The sequence below is a fragment of the Megascapheus bottae genome, chromosome 3 (assembly GCF_031878675.1).
Source record: "Megascapheus bottae isolate mThoBot1 chromosome 3, mThoBot2.hap1, whole genome shotgun sequence".
Classification (NCBI taxonomy): Eukaryota; Metazoa; Chordata; class Mammalia; order Rodentia; family Geomyidae; genus Megascapheus; species Megascapheus bottae.
The window spans coordinates 1,717,629-1,744,602 of NC_143511.1; the positions used below are offsets into that span (position 1 = coordinate 1,717,629).

General features: G+C 39.0%; 1 protein-coding gene across 6 annotated transcripts in view; it reads right to left on the reverse strand.

The window, feature by feature from the left end:
• Positions 1 to 26,974, reverse strand: part of Ntrk2 (neurotrophic receptor tyrosine kinase 2) — a 359,583-nt gene that overhangs the window by 301,496 nt on the left and 31,113 nt on the right. For all 6 annotated transcript variants that reach the window (XM_090329450.1, XM_090329449.1, XM_090329451.1 and 3 more), the window contains 4 exons: positions 22,921 to 22,995; positions 22,738 to 22,809; positions 14,346 to 14,414; positions 10,307 to 10,461 (listed from right to left, as the gene is read on the reverse strand). In XM_090329450.1, coding sequence (XP_090185576.1) covers positions 10,307 to 10,461; positions 14,346 to 14,414; positions 22,738 to 22,809; positions 22,921 to 22,995 — 371 coding nt within the window. The remainder of the gene's footprint in view (positions 1 to 10,306; positions 10,462 to 14,345; positions 14,415 to 22,737; positions 22,810 to 22,920; positions 22,996 to 26,974) is intronic.

The window sequence follows — 26,974 nt, forward strand, 5'->3', positions numbered from 1 at the left end:
AAACAATCTGTACTTGAAATATCACTTGAGGTTTAATTAGCACAATAAAAAATGAATTGGAAAGCATGAATAGCCAAGGCGGGGTAAACCACTTGCCAGGCACTACTTCCTGGCTTAATAAGATTTGAAATCAGCACAAGTACAGAGCAAAGCCTGGCAATGCTTCCAAGAACTGCTAGCTCTAGCATGGAGGAATCCCGCGTCTATGCATCAAAGCAATTTGCTTTCTTTCCCAGTGGGAACTTCACTGGAGATGGAGATGGTCATCTTACTAGGAAGAAAATTAGTGTCTAGGTCAATGTCTCCAAACTTGGGATTTATTCAGGAAGGACATACCTACCTCAACAAACAGCAGACAGTACCAACAATGCGACTGAAAAAGCTGACTCTCTAGCAAAGACTGCCCAGATTTTAATGTGTATATAATTCACCAGAGGGTCTTCTTCAAATACAACACACACACACACACACACACACACACACACACACACTTTTCCAAAGGGTCCTGGGCAGGGACAAAAGTTTGCATTTCTAACGAAAGTCCTAATTTACAGACCCTAGTTAGAAGGGCCAAAGGTTTCAACAATGGATATTGGACAATTGTTCAGTGGGCTTTTGTTCCTACAACTATTATTCTTATCTGTTTCACCAAACTTTCCCTAAAATATGTTTTGAATGAATATTTTAGATGTTCTGAGGGGATAAAGAATAGGATACAATTCTTTGCAAAAAGGAAGCCAGGCACTAATCGCTCATATCCATAATCCTAACTACTCAGGAGGCTGAAATTAGAGAACAGCTGTTTAAAGCCAGCCTGAGTAGAAAAGTCCATGAGACCTTATATCCAATGAATCAGCAAAAATCAGAAATGGAGGTTTGGCTCAAATGGTAGAAGCATGAAAGCCATAGAGCTCAAGGTCTTGAGTTCACTTCCCTCCCCCTGAACCACAAAATTTTTAGCAAGGAGAACAAAAAATAATACCCTGAATGTTCACAATGCAACTGCCAATTAACAGATATGAGAACGCCTACCAATATTTAACTTCCACTCTTATATCCACCAAACTTACTTGAGTATGTGGCCATTAGTGCGAACTGTTGTGTAAAATACATTTAAAACTACATATTTTAGAACATTAGTAGCTAATATTTATTGAAAACTTAATTGCTACTAGCCTCCATCTTAAATACATTTTCCATTAATTTTCAATTAATTTTATTACTCATCCCAAATATCCTAGAAAGTAAGTTTCGTATCCTATTTTCAGGTGAAAAAGTTAAAGCTCAGCCATGATAACATTAAGTAGCTGCAGAGCTGGTACTAGCCTGACCTACACCTGTCTATCTGTCCATATGTCTGACTGCCTGTCTGTGGATTTAACCCTTAGTTGTCTCCTTTGCCTCCTTGCTTAGAAGACTCCAGGCTTCTTCCCCTATACATGCATTCTTCTTGGAAGCTGACTGTAGGGTTTTAGTCTTTCCATCACTAATGGAAAGGTTATTCATTTCTAATATTTGAGAAAAACAAATCTCAAGTCATCTTGATTTATGAAATAGAAGAGTTGAATGTGGGTTTTCTTTTGAAGTATGTTTCAGGAAGTTTTCATTGTGTTCGTTCAACTTGCTTCTGTGATTTCAGCTCTATTCCTTCCATGTTGTGGTCATTCTATGTGTATAAAAATCTTTCAAGGGCCAGGAGTTTGGCCTAGTGGTAGAGTGCTTGCCTAGCATGGACAAAGAGCCAGGTTCAATTTCTTGCTACCACATACATAGAAAAAGCCAAAAGTGGTGCTATAACTCAAATGGTAGAGCTCTAGCCTTGAGAAAGTCCAAGGACAGTGCCCATTCCCTAAGTTCAAGTCCCAGGACTGGCAGAAAAATCTTTCAAGCTGGGCATTGGTATCTCACTCTCACACCAGTAACTGCTAACTGATCAGGAGGCTGAGATCTATGAAATGAGGTTCAAAGCCAGTCCCAGAAGAGAAGTCTGTGAGACTCTTACCTCCAATAAACCACAAAAAGATGGAAGTGGTAGTGTGGCCCAAGTGGTAGAGTTCCAGCTTGAGTGACCAAACTAAGGAAGAGTTCCCAGGGCTTGAGTTCAAACCCCTGTACTGGGACACACGAGCGCGCGCGCGCACACACACACACACACACACACACACACACGGAAAAAAATCAAGATTATGTTTTTGTTTGCTCTTCATCTTCTCTCCTCCCCTATTTGTGTATGTATAAAAAATTTAGAGAAAAATGAACATTTAACCTCTTTGTTAATTCTTCCTCAACAGAATATTAAGTCTATAACCTTCACCTCTACCCTTCTCTTATTGTAGCCTATATCCTAGGGTCTTTGTCTCCTAAATAGACACATTTTGCAGTCAGAGATGAAACCGGAACAAGCCTGACCTATTTAGAAGTGCCTGCCTTACACCGAATTGCAAAAAAGACAAAAATTAGAAAAAAAAAAACAACAACAAACAAAAACTCACCTCCCCCCCCCACACACACACAAATTTCCAGGCTGACATTGAAACTTGTGCTTTTGAACTTCTGTGTGTGATTCCTGTCATGGCAGCGACAGCTACCATATAACTTCTAAACACAAAAATTTAAACAGCAGCTCGGCAGGCTTTTTTAAATCAAAGCTTTATTTGGCATTCAAAAAAGATGAAAGCTACAATCTAGTGGGTGGTTTGCTTTTCTTTAGAGGATAAAATCTGATCTCTACTAATATTATAGCAATACATGCAATCAAATGGACTTTTAGGTTTGTCAGGGATAGAGAGGTAGATGAATAGCCAACCAGACAGCCAGACAGATAGACAGACAGATGCTACACCAATCCAGTTTCCACATAGACCTTTGAAGTAGCATTTCCTGGGAATCTGTGAACGCTGAAAAGATTTCCTACCCACCTATCTTCTGGTTTTCTTTGTTTTGTTTTTATGTGAAAATAGAACCAGGTAATTTGAGATGGGGAGAAAATAATGGGTGGGATGACAGTGATTAAGATGCATTATACTCAGAATCTGCCTTGTGGACCTGAACCCCCTTTGTACAATGAAAGACAATTTAAAAAGTAAAAATAAAAATAGGAAAGAAGATGTATCACAGCTGTGGCGGAAGCCAACATTGGGTTTTCAAAATAAATCATCAGAAAGCCATTTAAGTCAAGGAATTAGCATCCCCTCGTAGACACCTGTGGGGAAGGCTGTCCCTGATTCCCATCATGTGAATTGTCATCTCTGTTCGCCATGGGGCTTCCATTCGCCAGGGTAACTAGTTGTGAGTCAAATGGGTTGAAGGACAGTTTTGATATGACTCCAGCTACTTAGAAAAGAGCATTTCACCCACTATGAACACTTCATGAAGGAACTCTCTGCAGATAAGATTTAAGTCATAATTACAGGATTGGGAGTTTGAAGCTGAAAGTCCTCTGCTCCTTACTCATCCCATTCAGCCAGCGGGCATGACTTAAATGTTTATCTTGCAAAACAATGAAGCGTGTAGGAATCGAGCAGGAAAGGAAAATATATACATATACTAGGTGATAAATAATTGCACGTAGAAACACTACAAGAAGTAGCAGGGGCATTTTTATAGCAAATGAGTCAGCTAGCCCGGCAAAACTGCCTTTTCACATTCATATTCACGTGACCCCAGTTCTGTCTTTAAAGCCACTGTTCACAGCCTCTCTTTACTCCAGGCAGGTCGTATGTAAATTGTATAAGTGGGTTTTGTTGCCTTGGAATTACTAAAGTTTTTCCGAGGTTAAAAGTGACCTTGGGAAAAAAACAGATCACTGCTTTTTTTTCACTGCCTGAATAAATTGGCAGTCAGTCACAGCAGGTGGGGACTGTTCAAAAAGCTGAATGTGGCATTTGGGCTACAGATACCAAACACACAGTAAAAACTCTTAGCCTCACCTACCATAGGAAATGAGACTCACTTAAAATGCAATGAGAATTACAGTGAGTATAGTGGCTCACACCTGTGATCATAGGTAATAGAAAGGTGAAGATCAGAAGGATCGAGGTTCAAGGCCACCCTGAGTAAAAGGGTGACTCTGTCTCAACAAACAAGCTGGTCATGGTGATACATTTGCCTGTTAATCCCAGCTATATTATAAATAAGAAGATTAGTCCAAAGCTGGCCCTAGGCTAAAAAAAAAAAAGACTCTTAACAAAACCCAAAATACAAAAACAAGCAATAAGGACAGGAATGTCCAAAGGACTAAAAATTAAAAAATGTTAAAATATGGAGTAATTTGGCCAGAATGATATATTTTATTTATTTTTAGTCAGCTGGGACATTCAAACTTTCCTATGAAAACTCTAGTCCAATCTGATTACTAATATATGACTTATGCATTTATTAATTGTTAAATTCAGCAAACATTGGCCAGATACCTATTTAAGGGATGCATTAGACATCATAGGAAAACACATATCCACATACACAATGTAGAAGGATTATTTCTCACATAATAGCTAATATGATAAAGTACTGAAGAAGAAGCACTGATAATAAACAATGTCACAAAGAAAAGAAATCTCAGAATCTTTCTTGTGTTGAAAAAAGAAAATAGCAACCAAGTACAGTGACTGTTATCATTTCAAATTATTCATTTAATATGACAAACCTCACAAGACTATATCCTCAACTGATTCTGAGTTAACCAAAAAAATTATCCAAAGAAGTGTGAAAAAAGATGAACTCTATCAAGCTGTGACTTAAACACAATGAGTGTTTCAAAAGCATCTCTAAAGCAAAAGCCAGCACCATGAATACATTTTAAGCAAGATATTTAATTTGAATGTTATTATTATCTGGTTTCTTCAACAGGGATTTTCAAAGAAAGATCTGAAATCCACCACTCTAGTGCAATTTTCTGCTCAACTGTCTAATAATGTCAGAGTAAAAACCTCATCATGAGGAAAAATCCATAACCAAACCTATGCTCGAATCAACTTCATCTCAAGTCTCAAAAAAGATAGGAAATACTTTTCAAAAACTCAACAACGTTTTATAAAATGAGAATACATATCATTGACCAATAAGAATCACTGAGGTAGCCCTGCGCAAGAGAAAGTAAAGAAACAAGGTTAAAGGGGAAAATAAGGTGGATATAAGAGTAAAAATAGAGAGACTTAGGGCTAAGCAAAAATTAAAAGGAATAAAATACAGGACAGGCCAGAGCTCTAGCTGAGCCAAGTAGTGGGGTGATGGGGTAAGAAAACCAGGAGAAATAAATTTAATTCTAGAGATACCACCCTGTCTTCACTCCTCAGGCATAGCACCCAACATCAGCAGTATCTACTTGCAAGGGGAAGAAATCCATATTGGAACTTGACAGCTATTCTGGAAGCTGTTGATACCAAACTACCATCAGTGAAGGGAAGAGTATGTTAGAGACTGTAAAAGTTAAAGGCTGGCAGTGTGGCATAGTGTACCTCTTGAAAGTATGAGACTCTTTCATCATTTTAGAATACCCCAGTTTTATGAGGTTGGGTGGGGGGATTATCAAAATGAAAGCATGATGGTTGAAAAGAAAAAATTTAAGAAGCGAAAGGATTGCAAAGTAGTAGTAAGCAAACCAAGTCTTTCATAGAACAAACACAGAAAGACAAGGATAATTGAAAATAAATGAGGAGCAAAAGAAACATCGTATAAATAAATATCCATCCAATGAGAATTCTTGAATAAAAAGTTTCATGAAACTGGGTGTTGGTGGCTCACACCTGTGATCTTAGCTCCACAAGAGGCTGAGATCTGAGCATTGCGGTTCAAAGCCAGACCAGTCTATAAGACTCTTACCTTCAATTAGCTAGTAGAAAAGTCAGAAGTGAAGCTGTGACTCAAGTGATAAGCGTACTAGCCTTGAGCAAAGGAAGTTCAGGGATAGTGTCCAGGCCCTGAGTTCAAGTCCCAGCACAAGTGCGCTCTCTCTCTCAATGAAAAAATACACAAAGCAAATCAGTCAGAAAAATTTTCAAGAACTAGAACTAAGATGTTTGCTTTGTATTAAAAGGCAACTCCTCAAGGCAAACAATTTAAAAATAGTAATACCTGTAATAGTAATCTAGTTATATTGTGGCAAAATTTTAAAATGACGTAGACAAGGAAAATCTTCAAACCTCATAGAAAGAAAAGAAAAGGGTAAGTTAATTACCTGGCAAAACACAACAATACAAACCAAGTTTTAGTCTGACCTGAGCAACCCTGACTCTAAAGATAATGTGGTGCACTCTGGCTCACACCTACAATCCCAGCTACTTTGGAGGATGAGATAAGGAGGATGATGGTTCAAAGCCATTCTGAGGGAAAAAAAGTAAGGCTTGGTGGTCTATACACCTGTTATCCTAGCTACAGAAGAATTGAGAAATAAAAGTGGTAAGATCACAGACCAGACCAGCACAAGGAAAATGTGGGATTCTTTTTTTTTTGCCAGTCCTGGGACTTGAACTCAAGGCCTGACACTGTCCTTGAGCTTTCTCAAGGCTAGTGCTCTACTACTTGAGCCACAGCACCACTTCCAGGTTTTTCTGCATATGTGGTACCGAGGAATTGAACCCACAGTTTTGTGCATGCTAGACAAGCACTTTAACACTAGGCCACACTCTGGGCCCCAAAAGTGAGATTCTATTCAGACTAACTAAAGCCAAAAGGGCTGGTGGCATAGCTCAAGTGATACAACATCTGCTTAATAATCACAAGGATACAGATCAAATCTAAGTACTACCAACAATAAAGAGAAATAAACAACAATCTTCACAGTTCTTTTTTTTTTTTTTGCCAGTCCTGGGCTTGAGCTCAGGGCCTGAGCAATGTCCTTGGACTTTCTCAAGGCTAGATCTCTACCACTTGAGCCTCAGCACCACTTCTGGCTTTTTTCTATGTATGTGGTACCGAGGAATTGAACCCGGATCTTCATGCATGCTAGGCAAGCACTTTAACCACTAGGCCAAACTCCCGGCCCCAATCTTCACAGTTCTAAGGAGTATAAGTATAGAATTTATTTTATCTGGCCAATTATAATGAGAAGGAAATCAAGTATAGGTTGATTTTCCACCAGAAAGAAATGCTGAGATCCAAAGATTATATAGTTCAAAGCCAGCCCAGGAAGAAAACTCCATGGAACTCTTATCTCCAATTAACCACCATAAAAAGCCAAAAGTCGAGCTCAAGTAAGAAAGTGCCAGCTATGAGCAAAAAAATGCTAAAGAAGAGTGCCCTAAGGCCCAGTAAGAGCAAAAAGAAAAAGAAAGAAAAAAAGAGAGAGAGAGAGGAGAAAAAAAAGAAAGAGGAAGGAAGGAAGGGAGGAAAGAAGAGAGGGAAGGAGAGAGGCAGGGAGGGAGGGAGGGAGGAAGGAAGGAAGGAAGGAAGAAAGGAAGGAAGGAAGGAAGGAAGGAAGGAAGGAAGGAAGGAAGGAAGGAAGAGAAAGAAGGAGAGAGGGAGGAAGGAAGGAAGGAAGGAAGGAAAAAATATGACAGCTCTCTGACTACTAGCCTGACATGATCATAATAAGAAAAAAATGAAGATACACATATACATATATATAATAGGAAACTAGTTTTTACAACAAAATGTATCAACTTTATCGTGCAATTACAAATAAGTAAAAACATTTTGAATGAAAATAAAAATAAACAGACAGAAAACAAATATTTGCACAACAAAAACTAGCAGAAACATGTTCACTCACAAAGTCAAAATGTTGCGTTTTGTTTTAAAGCGTCTTTGACACTAAAATAAATTATCCCTGAAAATTGAGCCACCAAACCTATGTCATTCTGAGTGGAATGAAAATCTCACTCTCATGCAAACAACTTACTGAGGAGTTTATAGGAAAAATAAACTTTAAAAATGATTGAACACTGGGCTGGGAGTTTGGCCTTGTGGTAGAGTGCTTGCCTAGCATGCACGAAGGCCTAGGTTCGAATCCTCAGTACTACATACATAGAAAAAAGCCAGAAGTGGTGCTGAGGCTCAAGTGGTAGAGCTCTGGCCTTAAGAAAACCCCAAGACTTGGGGCCGGGAGTTTGGCCTAGTGGTAGAGTGCTTGCCTAGCATGCATGAATACCCGGGTTCGATTCCTTGGTACCACATACATAGAAAAAAGCCGGAAGTGGTGTTGAGGCTCACGTGGCAGAGCTGTAACCTTGAGAAAGTCCAAGGACAGTGCTCAGGCCCTGAGCCCAAGTCCAGGACTGGCAAAAAAAAAAAAAGGCCTTGAGCCCAAGCCCAGGCAGGACTGGAAAAAAAAAAATTGAAAACTGACAAGCTAGTTAAAAAAAAAAAGTATCAGTTAATTACCTACATATTCTCTACCCAAATCTTATTTTTCTCTCAATAACAGCTTTACAGCAGGGAACAGTGTCAAGATGCTTGAGACTATGAAGCCAAACCTAAAAGAGAGAGTGGATTTCAGACAAAGGCAAAGCAGATGTGTGTCAAGTGGCAGCTTGTGAAAGACAGCAGGAGTCAGATATTGTCTCTTGCCCTTAGGGTCTTCTGGACCAATATGACTCCAACAGCCTTGAGGACCCAGGAGCTGGCCAAATGGCCAGGTGACTCCATATCGAATCTCTCGTCCCTCTAGGCAATTTCTGCCAGTGGTACAAATATGCATCCGAACAGAGAACTGTCACGCTTCCCTTAGCAATTAGGAAAAGGTACATACATAGTAAAATCTGCTTTTTCAGAGTGCTAGTGACTCACCGCTGTCATCCTAGTTACTCAGGAGGCTGAGATCTAAAGAGTGCAAAACAAAGCTAGCCTATGCAGAAAAGTCTGTGAGATGCTTCTCTTCAATTAACCACCAAAAAGCTGGAAGTGGAGGTATCATTCAAGTGGTAGAGTACCAGTCTCGACTGAAAAAAAAGCTAAGGGTCAAGACCCAGGCCTTGAGTTCAAGACCTGGAAATAGAACAAAAAATTGCTTTGTTTTAATAAAAGAGCTGACTAGCAAAGAAAACTAAGGGAGGTTGACAAGGGAACAAAGCCTGACTTCCCCATTATGAAAGCTAAAGGTTCAATTTGTGACCCTACAATCTGTAGGGTAGATAGGTCCTGTCTTCTACAGTCCCTTGAGATAAGAAGCAAACTTATCTTTAGGACATTCTCACTAAGACTAAGGAGCATCATTTTTTCTTAAATAGAAATGGACCATATAAGACAGCAATGGATCACTCCTGTGATCCTAGCTGCTCAGGAGGCTGAGATCTAAGGATCACAGCTCAAAGTCAACCAATCCAGAAAGGAAAGTCTGTGAGATTCTGTAGTTAAACACCAAAAACCCAGAAGTGGAGTGTCTCAAATGGCAGAGCACTAGCCTTAAGCAAAAAAGCTCAGGGACAACATCTAGAACCTGAGTTTAGGTCCTACTACTAACATTCACACACACACACACACAAAATGAATCTCAAAATCTCTTGAGAACATAGGTCCTTGTGGGACAAGAGAGGAAGGAGTTACGAGACCTTTTGCTCTGTTATCAACCACTAGGCACATGTAAACTGATTGATTCCCTGATTAAAATTTCAGTGAAGGGTTAACCCACCTGCAGGGATATCCTAAAGGGATATGTCACAGAACTACAACCAGAACACTTTGACTTTCCTTCCTGGCAACCCAAAGCTTTCACATGAAACTGTAATCTTGCCATATGGTGCCCTTTGCAATTCTGGAGATGGAAATGCTAGAGAGACAAGTGGTGGGGGGGAACCACAATAAAGTAGGAGATCCTGAACCAGACCTTGGGGACAAGCAGGTGTAAGGGCAGATGTAGGGCATTGAATCAAGAGACACAGACATCTGGCAATGAAACAAGTTTAAGGGAATGTGCTGGCTTGAATTGTTTTTGTTTGCAACTGCCAGAACACATTCATCATCTTGAGATCCTTCTTTCTTCTAGCCTTGGTACCAATTAAGTGTAAATGTGACTGGTGTAAGGCTATGCTCTTACAATTTTTGGGATGGATGGATGGGTGGATGGGTGGATGGATGGATGGATGGACGGATGAATGGATGAATGGATAAATAAGAATTAACATTGTACTTTTTTTTTCTCTGTGCCCTTTAAAAACAGTCATTCCAAATCAGAATGTGACCTACAGAGTATTTAGTAAAATTTCTCCCAGCTAACATCTCCACACTGCACACAAATGTGATGTGATTCAGCAGTCATCCTTAGACACTGTCCAAAATCTAAGGAGTGGTAATCTTCCCAGACTCTCCACCACACTAAGGCAATTAGAGTAATTAATAGCAACTAAAATGCATTGATTTAAAAATAAATTACCACAATTGGGAATCTGCAGGTTTGCCAAGGGAATATTCTTGCTGCTTTCGTTGAGGCAGTACAAATCCTGAGTTTCTGGATTGGATTTAATCTCTTGGAGAGTCTTGATCCACATAATTTCACAGGAGCATGTGAATGGGTTGCCCACCAGGATCCTACAGGGAACAAAGATGAAAACCAATCAGGCTCTTTTTGCAGGTTAACTACACTAAGTTAAGACTTCATCCAATATGATGAATTCTTCCTAGCTAGCAACATTTGCAACTTATGTCCACTTTCAATATATCATAGTACTTATTTACTCATTTAGCCAGTAGTTATGGAGCTGGTGTTACGTGCAAACCACAATGAAGAGGCTAAGAAGGAAAAACAAAAAAGATATCTTACAGAATCATAAGGAAAATGAGACATGAAATAATTGTAATGTGGGATAAGCGAGAATATCTCTAAACACTGGGAAAGTAACGCATTAAAATTTTATTATTGTTCTTATACAGCTATTAGGATATGCTGGTAATGGCAGCTTACACATGTAACCCGGGCTACTCAGAAGATGGAGATCTGGAGATCAAGGTTCAAAGCCAGCCTAGGCAGGAAAGTCCATGAGATAATTATCTCCAATTAACCTCCAAAAAGTGAGAAAGGGAGCTGTAGTTAAAGTGTTAGAACACTAGCCTTGAGCAAAAAAAGCTCAGAGATAACACCTAGACCCTGAATTCCAGCCCCAGTGCCTGGCAAAAAACAACAATAAAAAAAAAATCCCAAAAATAAATTTTCAGGAACTTATCACTGACCCAGCTAGAGAATTAAAATTTGTCATATTGAAAGTCCGGGCTTCATTGTGAAGCAGAATTATTTTATCTCAATTTTTAAAAATGAGATTATTACTAGAATCTAAGACTGAGGTGCAAGAGGTGGGAGACTGGCTTTCCCGCGTTTTTGCATTACACATTCAGAGTCCATTTTATTATTTATGCAAGGAAGTTGAGAGAGAAAGGATGGTAGGTTATAAATTGCAGACCTCCTTTGTATGCATACATGTACACATAGACTCCAAATTCAGGGTTTCTGAAGACCAAACATCTGAGCTGCAGCCTGAGGGTGCAAGGATCGACAAGAGCAAGCCTTCAGCATCTTGATCTCAGCCATGCTGTCTGGACTCCTCCATGGCCTCGGGTGGGTGAAAGAGGAAGTGGTCAAGAGGAAAACCACGGAGCAGGGGGAGGGGGAGGGGAGATCTTTAAATGCTTATTTATAATACTCAGTGGACTATTTGAGATGAATTCCATTTATGGTAATGAGCCTTTAAATGAGGCCTTTTGAAATGGTTACATAGATTGCCTGGCATTGACCACAATACTTTGCTGAGGCTAAGAATTGGGGCTTTGCAACACCATTTGCTACTGTGGTTTTCCGGTTGAGTTCTAAGAATCTCAAGGATCCCTGGAGTCTCTTGTGGGAGTTTATGTAAGGAAAATGTAGTCACTATAGACAGGTTTGATTTGTGTCTTCTTGATTACCTTCTATTCTCCTACACATATCAAAATAACACATGTGGCTATGAGATATAGAATAGAACATAGAAGAGATCCACAAGCAGTGTGGGTAATCTAAATCACCCAAGATGTTTCTGAGTCCATGGAAAACTAAGGTCTTTCTTTAATAAGAGGACATAATTAAATCAGCAGAAGGATGCTTACATTATGGACAGAGCAGAGTTCATAGGAGCACAGGGTACGGTATGCAGCTGGAGGTCTCGCCAGCTCACTGTGGGAATGCCTTTCGAGTGGTTAGTACACTTCCACATCTGTTTAGGCTTCTATAGCTACTTCTGGAGGAGAATTGAATCCTTCCCCCGGAAACTTTTCTCCTTACATTCCCAAGGCCTCACCTTTCTGATCAGTGACAGGGGCACAATTAACTCTTGTCTGAACTGATTAAATGTGTTTTCAGGGAGACCATTGAGACATGAATTTTCAATTTAAAAAAAAAATCCTCTAATTTTTAATCCATTCAGGCAATGTGATACCAGATCCCTCTAGTTGGTCATTTTTATCTCTGTGTTAGAAATGAAGAAAGCACAGAAAGACAAATGTCACACATTCTCCCTCACAGGTAGGAGCCAAGTACAATGTCCTCATTACATAGGGTATAGAAGAATGGTTGTCAGAGCTGGATGAGGGTGTAGAGACAAGTTAGCGATTGGATAAAAAAAAAAACTACAGTTAGGTAAAAGGAGTTGTAGTGTTCTATTGCATTGTAAGGTAATGTTTGTTAAAAATAATTTATATTCTAAAATAGTGGAGGAAAGGATTTTATAAATTAACAACCCAAAGAAGATAAACACTTAAGATGTAACAATCTCTTTGACAGTATAGATTGTGCACATGAATTAAAATATCATACTGTACCCCATAAACAATGTGCTGTTAAGTATCACCTAAAATCTGGGCACCTGTAGCTCACATCTGTAATCTTAGCAGCTCAGGAGGCTGAAATCTGAGAATCACAGCTTCAAGCCAGTCCAGGCAGGAAAGTCTGGAAGATTCTTTTCTCCACTTAACCACCAAAAAGCCAGAATTGGAGGTGTGGCTCAAGTGGTAGATGCTAGCCTTGAGCAAAAAAGTTCAGGAATAGTGCCCAGACCCAGTACACACACACACACACACACACACACACACACACACACACACGTCATAAAATATTTTTTTAAAAAAAGAATTACAACTCTGTGACTTTGCTTCAGTTCAAATAACTGCCAACTGCCAAGGACTTTGATTCTCTTTAAAAGCCCATTCCCGCCTATCAGCTTGTTTCTGCTATTGGCATCTCCCAGGTTGTACAATTTCTCTGTGAATAGGGTTAGATTTTCCTCAAAAGATGCCACTGTCCAAGCAACACACCACTTAAGCAAATGTCTCTTCCCATCCTACAAAGGCCATGCCTTTCCAGGCCTAAAATGGCTCTGCCTTAGGGCTCTTTTGAGCACCTGATCAGGGGAATCTTATATTTGTCCAAGAACTGAGCACACTTGGAAATGCTAGTTGTTAGTCATCAACACATTTCAATGTTTTCCTATCATTTTACAGCAGAGGAAATTAGGACAGAAGGGTAAATATTGATTTAATCGCAGACATTGAAGAACAGCTCAAGTGTGGGTGAATAAGGAGGATAACCTCTCTAGCACCATTCAATATACCCTAGCTGGCTCTGTGTAGGCAAAAGCAAGGAGAGTTTATCCAATATAATTTCCTCTTTCATATGTTTACTTTAGGGTCAGGGTTTTAGGAGGCTCCAAACCTGTCAGGAGGCCTAAAGCTACTTTAATGCTAACTACCTGCTTTGTCTCTCTGCCTCCTCTCCCCCATTCCCTCTTCCTTCATCCTCCATTAGAAAACAAATGATTGCCAGGTGCTGGTAGCTCACTCCTATAATCCTAGCTGCTCAGGAGGCTGAGATCTGAGGATTGCAATTTGAAACTAACCCCATGGGAAAGTCCATAAGCTTCCAAGTAAATACCAAAAAAGCTGTAAGTAGAGCTGTGGCTCAAGTAGTTAAGCAATTGCCTTTACAAAAAAAAGAAAAACATGTAACGCTTTTACTAATTACAATAAAAAATTTTTTAAAAAAAAGGAAAAACAAAAAACAAACTCAGGGACAGCACCCAGGTCCTAAACTGAGGCAAAAGTAAAATTATTTGTGTAAAGACAACATCTACACGCATCATCAATGATGATTACATCATCAATGAATTCTCTTGAGCATTTTGTTTTTAATGACTTAGTCATGTTATCGTAAGGGAATCTAAGAACAAGAGGCCAAATTTGATTAAGATGCATTGCACTCATAAACTGATGGGCTAAATTGAAAACCTTTTTACAACTGAAGATAATAACACTTAAGAGGCCAAAATTTGAGATGTCATTTTTAAAATTTTTGTAAACATAAATTTGCAACAGCACTCATGCTTTTAAAAAACTCACTTATCTTTCTCTTTGAAAAAACATTCTTCCAAATATCACACAAAATCAGTACTTACAGCTCAGACAAGTCAAGGTGACGGAAGTGTTTTCTAGACAAACTCGTCAGTTTATTTCGGGTGAAATTGCTGAAAGAAATCAAATACATTGAGTGTGAACTTAAAATGTTACAATTTAGGAATGATGTATTCAAACGATGTTGTTATTTAGGTCACATACATTACCTACAGACAATCATCTTTTTCTCTCATGTGGACTAATAGCTTTAATTTGTTTCCTTGCCTCTCATACAAGTCCTGCTTATTGGACCAAGGAAGAATAATTTTTACAACATTTGTGTTTAAAGATCTTTGTTTTATTCAAATGCTTCTGTTTCACATGTTGATTGGAAATCAAGTAACATGCCTCCCAGAGATCCTGATTTTTCTTCTGAATAATTAATAAGAAAGTAAGTAAAATATAAACTCACCTAGGAAAAAAGGATGCTTTTAAATCTAGACAGCATCATAAATGTTTTGAGATTACATCGCTCTAATGGGAATTAACATGTCTTTATAGGAAAGAACACAGCGACTAATTGATAAATTCTGCTGACAATGTTTATGTGTGGCCTAGATAAATGAGTAATTCCTTGAGAAGAACAAGGGAATCAGAAAAGTCAGATAAGCAGGAATAAGTCAGATTTTATCTTAAATGAGTCTTGCAACATGCCATCCAAAATCTGGACTATGAAAAGATGAAGCTTTGTGCTTCAAAGGTAATCATGAATTTCCTGGCATGATCTAAATATTCAGGTTTATCAACTGAATGGAAGTTTCCAATGATCAGAGCCACAAGATTTTAGGATAGGAAATTCCTACCCATTATCTTCGCAAGTGAGTCACTTGGCAATTTTTTTTACTGTTTGGATTTATTTAAAGTGATTCCAATTCTTGAATCTCGAAACCGTGAGTTTAATAAGTAACATGAATGCAAAGCAAACACCAGCTTTCACAAAAAACAACCAGGGCCTCAATGCACCAGAGGAAACCCGTGAACTTGTTCAAGTCTTCCTCCTGCTCAGAAAAGCACCTGTCAGATTGAGAATTGGATGGAGTTTGATAGTGATTGTAATCCTGGGCCCTGCACCTAAGGCCGCTGTGTATGTCAGCCCAGTGACATCGTCCATGGAAGTGTCCTGGAATGCCTCATGTCATCCTCAGAGAGATCAAAGCCCAACAGCAGATGCATGAGGTAGAGCTAGTCCGTTGATGAGAAAACAACAACAAATCCTTGCCACCGTGGCCTCCCAGAATTCAAAACTGTGTGTGTCCATCCAGCAGAATTTCCCCATTGAGATGGAGGGCACCAAGCCACCCTCCTGCCTCCTGTGCTTGTAGCTTGCCTTGCCTCACACAGAGTGTAATGTTTTCTCTCTAATAAAAAAAAAAAATCTTATCTGTGTGAGAAAAGTAAGCAGGGGAGAGAGAGACTTATTCTTCCAGAGACAGACGACAGGCAGACAGACAGACAGAGAGAAGAAACAAAAATAGACAGACTGGGAGAGAGAGAGAGAGAGAGAGAGAGAGAGAGAGAGAGAGAGAGAGAGAGAGAGAGAAATGCCCAGGTTCTCCTTCTGTGAGCTCAAGCCACCCACCCCAGCAGCTGCTTCTGTACAGCTGCCAGCAGCATAGCACAAAGCAAGGTTATGGGCCAAAGAACAAGATGAATTTTATGAACTATACTCAGTATTGGGGCCAAAAGCCAAAACAGAGGAAGAAGGAAGGAGAAAAACAAATTCAACAATCCTCTTACTGTTTGATTACAGAACTTTGCTAAGGAGCTAATTAGCACCATTGCAAAGCCCCTGGAAAATACAAATACTGGCTTTTCTCACAGTCTCTCGAGTTCTTAGAGGCTAGGCAGGAAGTAAAGGCATCAAAAAATATTCTCAGAGACCAGTCACCGGGGTTGTGACGAGTCACCATGTGATGCTAAAATGGACAGGGCAGGGCGGTGGGAAGTAGAAGCACAGGAATCCAATTGGAGTTACTTTGAAACCCAAGGTGAAATACATTGCTGATGTACATATTTTTATATCATTGAGAAATTCAGAGACATAATCTGTATATCCTAGGGGCAGAGAAAACCGGCTTCTTTTCTCTCTTTCTTTCTTTCTTTCTTTCTTTCTTTCTTTCTTTCTTTCTTTCTTTCTTTCTTTCTTTCTCTTTCTTTCTTTTTGGCCAGTTTGGGCTTGAGCTCAGGGCCTAAGCCCTGTCCTTGTACTTTCTCAAAGCTAGAGCTCCACCATTTGAGCCTCAGCACCACTTCCGGCTATGTATGTACTGCCAAGGAATCAAACCCAGGTCTTCATGCATGTGAGGCAAGCACTCTACCACTAGGCCCAACTCCCTGCCCTCTTTTTTTCTTTTTTCTTTTTTCCCCGGCCTTGAACTCTGGGCCTGGATGCTGTCCCTGAGTTTCTGTGCTCAAAGCTAGTGCTCTACCACTTGAGCCACAGCTCCACTTTTACTTTTTGGGATTAGTTGGAGATAAAAAGTCTCATAGACTTTCCTGTCCAGGCTGACTTCAAACCTTGACCTTCAGAGCTCAGCCTCTTGATTAACTGAGATTACAGGTGTGAGTCACCAGCACCTAGGAAAAAAACAGTTTTAAAAACACATTTCTTTCTTTCTTTCTTTCTTTCTTTCTTTCTTTCTTTCTTTCTTTCTTTCTTTCTTTCTTGTTTTCTCTTTCTTTCTTTTCTTTTCTTTTTGTTCTGTCATAGGGCTTGAACTTAGGGCTAGACTGTCCTGGAGCTCTTTTAGTTCAAGGTTATTACTCTACCACTTTGAGCCAGAGTACCACTTCCATTTTCAGGTAGTGCATTGGAGCTAAGAGTCTCTTCGACTTTCCTACCCAGACTGACTTCAGACCACAATCCTTAGATCTCTGCCTCCTGTGTAGCTAGGATTACAGATGTGAGCCAACAGCATGTGGCTTAAGATAGCATTTCAGTAGCATTTCCTTATACCTCACTGCATTAATAACTGGAGTAAGAGTACAAATTACATGTAGAAAATCAGTGAAGAACCAGGCAGTCTCCAGGGTCTGTAATCTTAAGTAGAGGCAATTAAAAACAAAAACAAAAAAGCAAAAGCAGTTAAAATATGGCATCAATGGCTCATAACTATAAATCTTAGCTACTCAGGAGGCTGAGATCTGAGGATGCCTTCAAAACCAGCCCAGGGAAGAGGAAACAATTAGGTAGCATGGTTTCCCTCATTTGTAATAATTAGTACACATCTAGGACTCTCCTAGCAGAGGATTATGACAGCGCAAAACCTGGAAACATAAGGTCATATAGGATGAGACTAAATGAAAGGATCTCCAGGATATAGAAATGAGAGCTTTATCTTGTGTGATTGTAGTTTTTAATGTACTATGTTATTTCTCTTCTCCTTTGTTGCCCTTTGGTTAATCTCATATTATTGCTGTATCTGACTTTGTTACCTGGTATATTGTATATTCATTTATTTGCTTATTTGAAATAGAAAAAGGAAGGGGGAAAAACAAGATGACTGGGAGGGAGTAAGGGAGGGAAATCGGGACAAAAACATACGAAGGGGTATCAATGCGTGAGAAGTAATGCACACACTATCTCATGAATGTAACTGGAATCCTTCTATGCATTACCTCGACAATGAAAAAGATAAAATGGGGGCCAGGAGTTTGGCCTAATGGTAAGAGTGCTTGCCTAGCATGCATGAAGACCTGGGTTCAATTCCTCGGTACCACATACATAAAAGAAGCTGGAAATGGTGCCGTGGCTCAAGTGGCAGAGTACTAGTCTTGAGAAAAGCCCAAGGACAGTGCTGAGGCCCTGAGTTCAAGACCCACAACTAGCAAAAATAAATAAATAAAATAAAATGGAAAAAATGTGGAAGTGAAAGTGTGGCTTATGTGGTACTAGTCTTGAGCCCAAAAGCTAAACAAGAATGCAAAGCCTTGAGTTCAAGTTCCAACACAGTCAGGAGGGGAGGAAGGGAGGACAACTACCCCAAATCATACTCTCCTCCCTCCTTTCTACTCTCAAAAGCAAACTACTGGATTTAATTTCACATTTTATCATGGAGATGGAGGAAGTTTACTGACCAGGATTCCCTGAATACTTAACTTGAATTCATGCCTTCTTCCTTTTTTCCAATCTTTATTTATTTTTTTGTCAGTGTTGGGGCTTGAACTCAGGACCTGGGCACTGTCCTAGTACATTGTTTGCTCAAGGCTAGCATTCTGCTACTGGAGCCTCAGCACCACTTCTGCTTTTTCTGAGTTTGTGGTACTGAGGAATCGAACCCTGGGCTTCATACATGCTAGCTAAGCACTCTTACCAAGAGGCTACCCTCCCAGCTCCTTTCTTCTTAACTATAGCTACAAATATCAGTCATGTTTACAGCTTCAACAATGATTAGCTTTCCAACAATGTTCCATAAAGAAGCTACCAGAATAACTGCTTCTCTTTAGTTTCCTGTGTCCAGTGACTAGGCTGTGGGAGGCAAGAGTGAACTTGGCTTTATGTAATTGCTGTACGTCACTAGAATAGTAAAATTATTTTAAATACTAAAATTATTCTATCATATGTCAGCACAAATAATAGACCAGTCTATTAATGAAATTCTTATTAACCATGTAGCCTATTTCTTTGGGTCTGGTTCACTTTAATAGATTTTTTCCCCCAGTCTTCCATTTCCTTACACATGCATGCAGCAATGTCATTCCTTCTGAGGGAAGCATAGAATTTCATTGTGTATATACTCCACACTTTTTTGATCCATTCATCTGCTGAGGGCATCTTAGCTGATTCCATATCTTAGCTATGAGCTGCATGGTTTCCCTCATTTGTAATAACTAGAATAGATCTATAAATCTACAAGTTAATCCAATGAATAGTAAGAGACAAATAACTATACTTCCACATGGTTAAACAGCACCCTAAGCATAGCACAGTGACAACAATGGATGATACACTTAGGAGAGGAACACAATGGCTCAATAGCTTTACATATGCCCATATAAAATGCTTATCAAAATGAACGCTAAAAAATGGAAAAAGAGGGTTTCTACTGTGCTCTTTGCAGTTCTTTCTTCCTTTGGTTGATTCCCTGTTGTCACTGTTTTTGATTTCTGTACCCTTTATCTTATATGTAAGCTTATCTGATTTGAGAGAGAGAGTAGAGAATCACAGAAATGGTGGGACCAAGAGTGAACCAATTCAACAGTGATACTCACTAGACGCTATGAAGAAAATAAACTTTACAACTTGGCAGAGAAGGCGGGGGAGGGAGAGAAAATGAGGGAAGGGTAATACTGCTCAAAAAAAAAATGTACTCATTATCTTACTTATGTAACTGTAACCCCTCTGTACATCACCTTTACAATAAAATTTAAATCAAAAAATTCTTTCAAGGGGCTGGGAGTGTAGACTAGTGTAACAGTGCTTGCCTAGCATTTACAAAACACTGGGTATGACTCCTTGGTACCACATGCAAAGAAAAAACCAGAAGTGGTGCTGTGGCTCAAGTGGTAGAGCGCTAGCCTTGAGAAAGCTCAAGGTCAGTGCCCAGGCCCTGAGTTCAAACCTCAGGACTAGGAAAAAAAAAAGATCTAGATCTTTCATCCATTGATATTATAAAAATAAATAAATAAAATTAAAATAAACCATAGCATGCTGTTCAAATCATAACACTAGAAACAGCAATGTAATAACACAGCCAGTAAAATATGATTATTGAGTAATTTAGGTCCAAGGTCGGTTATAATGAAAATACCAGGTCTTAAGTGTTGAGGTCATTAATTACATTTCAGTGATTGCATTAGAGCATTTTGCTTTTTTTCTCTTATCCAACTTCTCCCTTGTTTATGCTATCAAGGCCTACGCAGACATCAGATTTGTGCAGGCAAACCGACTCTGTAGAAGGTGCCAAGAAGCACTTAAATGAAATGTGTTAATAAAGTTCCCTTAGCATTTTATCATGTTTTGCACAATGGCTTATATCTTAACTGTACAGACTCTATTTTAAAAGTGACTTCATCATTCATACCACCCATAAAATATGAAATCATGTGACTATCTTTATAAATTTAAAGTTTCTCCATAATAACTCAACTCCATGGGCTATGTGCACAATGTGCTTTAAGTGAGTGATTCGTTGTATAACTGGTATGGAAAGCAGGCAGGGGAGTATTTTCCCCAATAAAAGAAGGACAGAAATTATAAGAAAGGTTGATTCTCTAATACACGTACGGCACAAATTTGATTTTCTACATTCTTGTTATAAGAACATGGAAGGAGGCTCCTCTAGGCAAGTCCTACAGATTCCTCAGGATAATGAAATGGGAACAAAAAAAGATTATCCTTACTAATCATTAAAACAAACAAAAAAAAAAACCTCACCAGGCACTAGTGGCTCACACCTGTAATCCTAGCTACTCAAAAGGCTGAGATCTGAGCACTGTGGTTTAATTCCAATCCTGGCAGGAAAGTCTGTGAGATTCTTATCTTCAATTAATCACCAGTATACCAGAAATGGCCTGTGGCCAAAGTGGCAGAGAACTAGCCTTAAGCAAAAGAGCTCAGGGGCAGCACCCAGGCCTTGAGATCAAGCCCCCATGATTAGAGAAAGGGAGAGAGAGAAAGGGAGAGAGAGAAAGGGAGAGAGAGAGAGAGAGAGAGAGAGAGAGAGAGAGAGAGAGAGAGAGAGAGAGAGAGAGAGAGAGAGAGAGAGAGAGGGGAGGGGAGGGGAGGGAGGGGGGAGAGAGAGAGAAAGAAAGAGAGACTACGGAAACACAGGGCACAGGTTAAAGCCCTAAAGAAAATGTATAATTAGGAAATGGAAAGACTTAGAAAAAATCATATTAGGCGAAGTAAGCCAGACTCAAAGGAACTTAGGCTCAATGGTTTCCCTCATTCATCATAACCAGTAGAAACCTTGGGCTCTAATAGCAAAGATTTGCAATAGAGCAAAAACTTGATACATAAGGTCATATAGAATGAAGCTAATTGAATGGACCTCTAGGATATTGAAACAAAAGCCATATAATGAATGATTGCTGTCCTTAAGGGGCTATGTTATCTCTCATCTCTTTTGCTGTTCCTTTGTTATCTCATATTGTCACCATATCTCACTTTGTTATCTGATATATTGGATACATTTGTATTTGGTTACTTGAAATTGGACAGGGAAGGGGGGAAAACCAAGAGGGGGGTGGAGGGGAGGGTAATGGGGACCAAGACATGTGGAAGGGTATCAATGTATGTGAATTAATGAACCTTCTATCTGGCAAATATCATGTAACCCTTTTATTAAATACAATGAAAAATATTTTAAAAAAATAAATAAATATAAGGACCATTTAGAATCACCAAAAAAAAAAAGACATGGAAATTATTGCTACAAAAAGAATTTAATCACCAAAAACAGAGCCAGTGAATTCAGGTGACAATGTTCTGGCAGAAGTTTGCCTTGAAAACTCTAGGCACGAGCTGGGAGTTAGGCCTAGTCGTAAAATGCTTGCCTAGCATGCACGAAGACCAGAGTTCATTTCCTCGGTACCACATACATAGAAAAGCTGGAACTGGTGCTGTGGCTCAAGTGGTAGAGCACTAGCCTTGAGGAAAAAGTGCAAGGACAGTACCCAGGGTCTGGCAAAAAAAAAAAAAAGAAAACAAACCAAACAAACAGAAAAACAACCTCTAGGCATGCAGGACACTGTTCTCAGTTTAGGACACAAAACATTATTTGTGCTTAATGACCAAATTTCTCAGGTAGTTCACACCTGATTCGTTTAAATGCTATCATATAGATTAACAGCAATCTGCAATCACCCCCATCTTCATATTTCCATTAGACAAATCATCAACATAACTTTGGGGAAAGCATTTCCTACGGTTAATAATAGAGACTTTACCATCTCTCATTTCTTTTCCTTTCCATTTTTATTAATCCATGACAGAGAATGTTGAGAAAATGAAGGTTCAAAAGAGGTCCTTTGGTAGGAAGAAAAAGCATTAGTAAGTTTTAGTTCTCTATGAAGGCCAAGGCCAAGTCAGCTTCTTTCAATTGCACTAGTTTGACGTCTTCCAGAAAGCGTATCTCGATTCCAAGGAAAAGAATCAAGGGCTCTGTACAAGGACAGAATTTTCACATCAGACTCCTTGCTGTTGGCCTATTGCTCAGTCCAAGATGGAAATGGCCCAGAAATTCATGAAAGGGAATAAACAGGCTGTTCTAATGCTCCTGTGAAGCCATTCAGAAATCAAACAAAATCAAAGCTAATGTTTCTCAGCTATTATCACAGCTATCCTAACTTTCAAAGAGGAAGCTTAGAGTGGGAAACGAAGGAAAATAAACAGGAGAGGGAACTATTACATCAACTGGGTCCTGGGAAGCAAAAGAATCAATCTTTACTTACATGTGCTGCAGGTTACTGTTTTTCAGAAATGCTTTAGAAGCCACAAATTTTAATCCGGAGTCAACAATTGTCCTAAGGAATAAAAACAAAATTGCATGCACATTAGAATTAACCAGAAGAGTTCTGGGCTACCTGCGCACAGGAAATATTCTCAGGTAATATACCTCAGCACTAAACACTCACAGATTTTTCAGTCCCACGTAAGCTTCAACATCATCTTCATTGATAATTTCCAACCTTTTCTGATTGGCAATGAAACTACAACAAAGCAGAAAAGGAAATATCAGTTGAAAATAGCATGAAATAATAGGTAATTTCCATCCAGCCCCACTAAGGTATCCAAGGAAACCCTTCTCAACCACCCCTAACTCTTGTCATTTTATTTATTAATCTTTCTTTTGTTTTAAATAAAGCAGTTAGCAAAATGGAGATCAACTGAGAAGAAATCATGATTGACCAGGTTTTTGTAGTCAATAACTCGTTCACTGGGTTTCTTTTTTGTTTTTACTCTCATTTTTACCACTATTTTACCTACAAAATTTCCTTTTCCTTTTCCTTTCTCCAGTGGACAGGGGAAAGTACCATGGAAATGTACCTACTACTTTTCAAGCATGTTTCATTTCTGAAGATAATGACAAGAATTCCAGTGTTCTCACAGCACAGGAAAAGTCATATATTTCCTCATATTCAAAAAGATAGTCACTTCTTCCTTGATTTCACAAAACGTTGGGTTTTATCGCATTCTCCCCCCTCCCCATATTTCCTTTCCTCACCGAACATCACCTCCGTTAGCCTTTGTCAATAACTACTCCAAATTTTCCTTTGAGTAGCAACATTTCACAAACCCAACCTCACCCTAGTACACTCTCTGTAGGAACCTACCTGTAAACCCTTAAGAACAGACCAATAACCTTGGCTTGGCAGAGAATTTATTACTTTGGTCATGATGATTGCCTAAGAGATATATATGTGAGCTCAATTTGACCAAGGAGAATCTTCCCAAAGATTAAACAATTGAATGCTTGGAGAAACATACAAAACAACAAATATTAAAACCATCAATTTAGAATTCTATGATACCATTCTATGATACTTAAGCTCCAGTCTTTATTCATTCAGATTATAGGACTAATCCTTTTTTTTTTCCAGATTACAGGAATAATCCTTTTTTCCTTTTTTTCCCCAATCGTAGGGCTGGAACTCTGGGCCTAAGAGCTGTCCCTGAGATCTTCAGCTCAAGACTACTGCCCTAAATCTGGGCGTGGGTGTTGTCACTGAGCTCTTCAGCTCAAGGCTGGAGCCACAATGCCACTTCCTATTTGGGGGTGGTTAATTGGAGATGAGTCTCATGGACTTTAGTGCTCCATCTGGCTTTGAACCACGATCCTCTGATCTCAGCCTCCTGAGTACCTAGGATTACAGGCTTAAGCCACTATGCCTGACTAGGAATAATTCTTAATATGTACAACAGTACCTAGCTCAGACCCTTGCACAAAGTAGGTTTTCAAAGATTGGATGGATAAATGGATGGATGGATGGATAATGGCTGGACAACATACAGACATTTGGAGTTAAAAATATATTACAAGACATAAGGCTAGGATAAAAGTTCCCCTTCCTATTTTTGAAATATCTATGATAAATAATAAATTTCAATTAAGACACTAAAATAAATATGAAACAATTCAAGTGGAATCTTCAAAATATTCAGAAACAAACCTGTGCCAATGGCTGATGCCAATAATCCTAACTACTCAGGAGGCTCAGTCTGAAGATCAGGGTTTGAAGTCAGCCTGGACAGGAAAGTCTGTGAGACTTTTATCTCCAATTAATCACCAAAGAAGCTAAAAGGAGAGGTGTGGCTAAACTAGTAGAGCTCTGCCCTTGAGCGCAAAAGCTCAGACTCAAAGCTAGTTCCCAGACCCAGAGTTCAAGTACTAGGAATAGCAAAATAAGAATTATTATATATAATCAACCATGCCATACAATATTCACAATATATACAATCTGTAAAGTATAAAAAGACCATGACAATGAAGGTTACCTTAGGAGAGAAGAATAGATCTGGGATACAGAAACTTACATTGCTAAATGTTTTATTTATTTAACAATGAGTTAAAATGGTAATAAATACACTAAGCAAAAAGAGAATGAGAATATAGCATCTGTTCTTCTCCATAGGGGAAATAAAACAATAACAAGATTAAGGTCAGGAATTTGGGAAATTTCTTAAAAAAATAAATATATGAGTGGGTGAATTTGCTGAGGGTACAGATCACACCAAAGAGGAATAATTGCAAAAAGGATCCACAGAGTCATATATTGCATAAGAAGACGGTGAAGTAAGCAGAAAGTAGAAGTAGGAAGAGAAGGAGGATGAGGAGGAAGGGGAGGAAGAGAGAAAGAAGGCAACTTCAAGATAATAGGATATCTTCTTCTTAGTAATATTGATTCATTAGTGCCTGTCATTTCATGAGTATGCACAAAGAATGACTGTAGAGTTAATAGCCAGCAATTCCCTTTTCTTGTCCCACAAGACACAGGAGGGAATGGAAAATTCTAAGACTTGAACTGAATACTCAGCTTTTCAACATCAAGTTTTGTGGAAATGTTTCAAAACCGTCAAACTTTAGAAACATTTCCCCGAGATTCGTTGTGTTAACGTTTTCAATGGAAACACAGCGATCCCACTCATCTAAAGTTCACAAAGTGCATTTCAGAGAACTCTCCATGATTTCAACACTTTCTACATGCCACTGAGAAGAGGATAGACAATGTGGGGAAGGGTTTCTTTGGAGTAACAGACAGGACTCCCAGATAGGCCCGTCCTTTCCCCATACCTGAATTAGTGTGGCACCTATTACTGTTCTGAAATCACCTGAGAGTTTTGCATCTCTCTTTCTATGGACCATTGTTGTATCCTCCAGATTCAGGGCAAGTGCCTGACACTCTATGAGATCTAATCAACATTCACGGGGCAAAGCATTTATTTTTAACTTTCCTTTTAGTTATGCCTTTTATGTTTTACTGAATTATAACCAGATAATTTAATTTCTAAACTTCTCTGTTATCCATAAACCTACAAGTTAGTGAATAGACACAAACTAAAAGAAAAAACAAGAGCAGAGTTGTCAATGAGAAAGAAATTGGGTTTATAAAACACATACATTGTTAGAAAAGGTCTAATTTCTTAGTTCTAAGCTTTCTGGTCATCAATATGTAAGAAGAGAAGAAAATAAATTTGATAAATTCATACGAGATGAAAGCAAGCCAAGCATTAAGCATGGCAAAGCACAGCTGTTCTCAGATCTAAGGCCAAACAAGAGATCTTGCTGAAATGAACCACATGAAATAATAAAAATCGTCACAGAGAAAACTCCACCCAATGTGGAAGAAGAAATAACCTGGATATGTACTTGTATTTTCCTGGTCAAATGAAAAAAGACCAAGAGAAGACCAGAATTGAAGTTCTACAGCTGCTTCTCCAGCCACTAATTCCAAGAAAAGTCTCTACCAAATTACTATGTAAGCTATAAATTGCTCATGACATCTACCCCTTAAGAAACTCTTCTTAGAAAGAAAGCCAGTGGATTAATAACTGACAATCCAGAGGAAAATCTTAACGGCCTACAACCCTACAAAAAGCTACTCATACACATCACAGAGAATTTCAAATGCAAGTTAAAACAATAGTTAATATCTGACATTACAATATATTTCTAAGGCCGTAAAGAGTTTTGTAGAGTGTAACTTGGTATAAGCACTCTGAAGAGTATTTTGTATGTTGGAAAATTCTACATCTAAACCCTTCATGGTCTAGATACTCAAGTTTTGGGGTAAATTCTCACACATAGACGATATAAGGGGACAGATGCAAGAGTAGTTAAACATTCAGTAGAACATTGTAAGTATTTTTTTTTTGTGTGTGTGTGTGTGTGTGTGTGTGTGTGTTAGAATCTAAAGCCCCCCAAAAAAACAAAGCACATTCACCAAGAAATGGAAACTTTGCCAGGTGCTTGCTATTGGCTCACACTAAAATCCTAGCTTCTCAGGATTCTGAGATCTGGAGGGTGGCAGTTCAAAGCTAGCCTGGGCAGAAAAACTCACTAGATTTGATCTCCAATTAAACAGCAAAAAGGAGGGCTAGTGGCATGATAAATGCTAAAGTGCCAGCCTACCAAGTATAACACTCTGAGTTCAGACAATACTGTCAAATAAAGCAGGGTGGGGAGTTGAA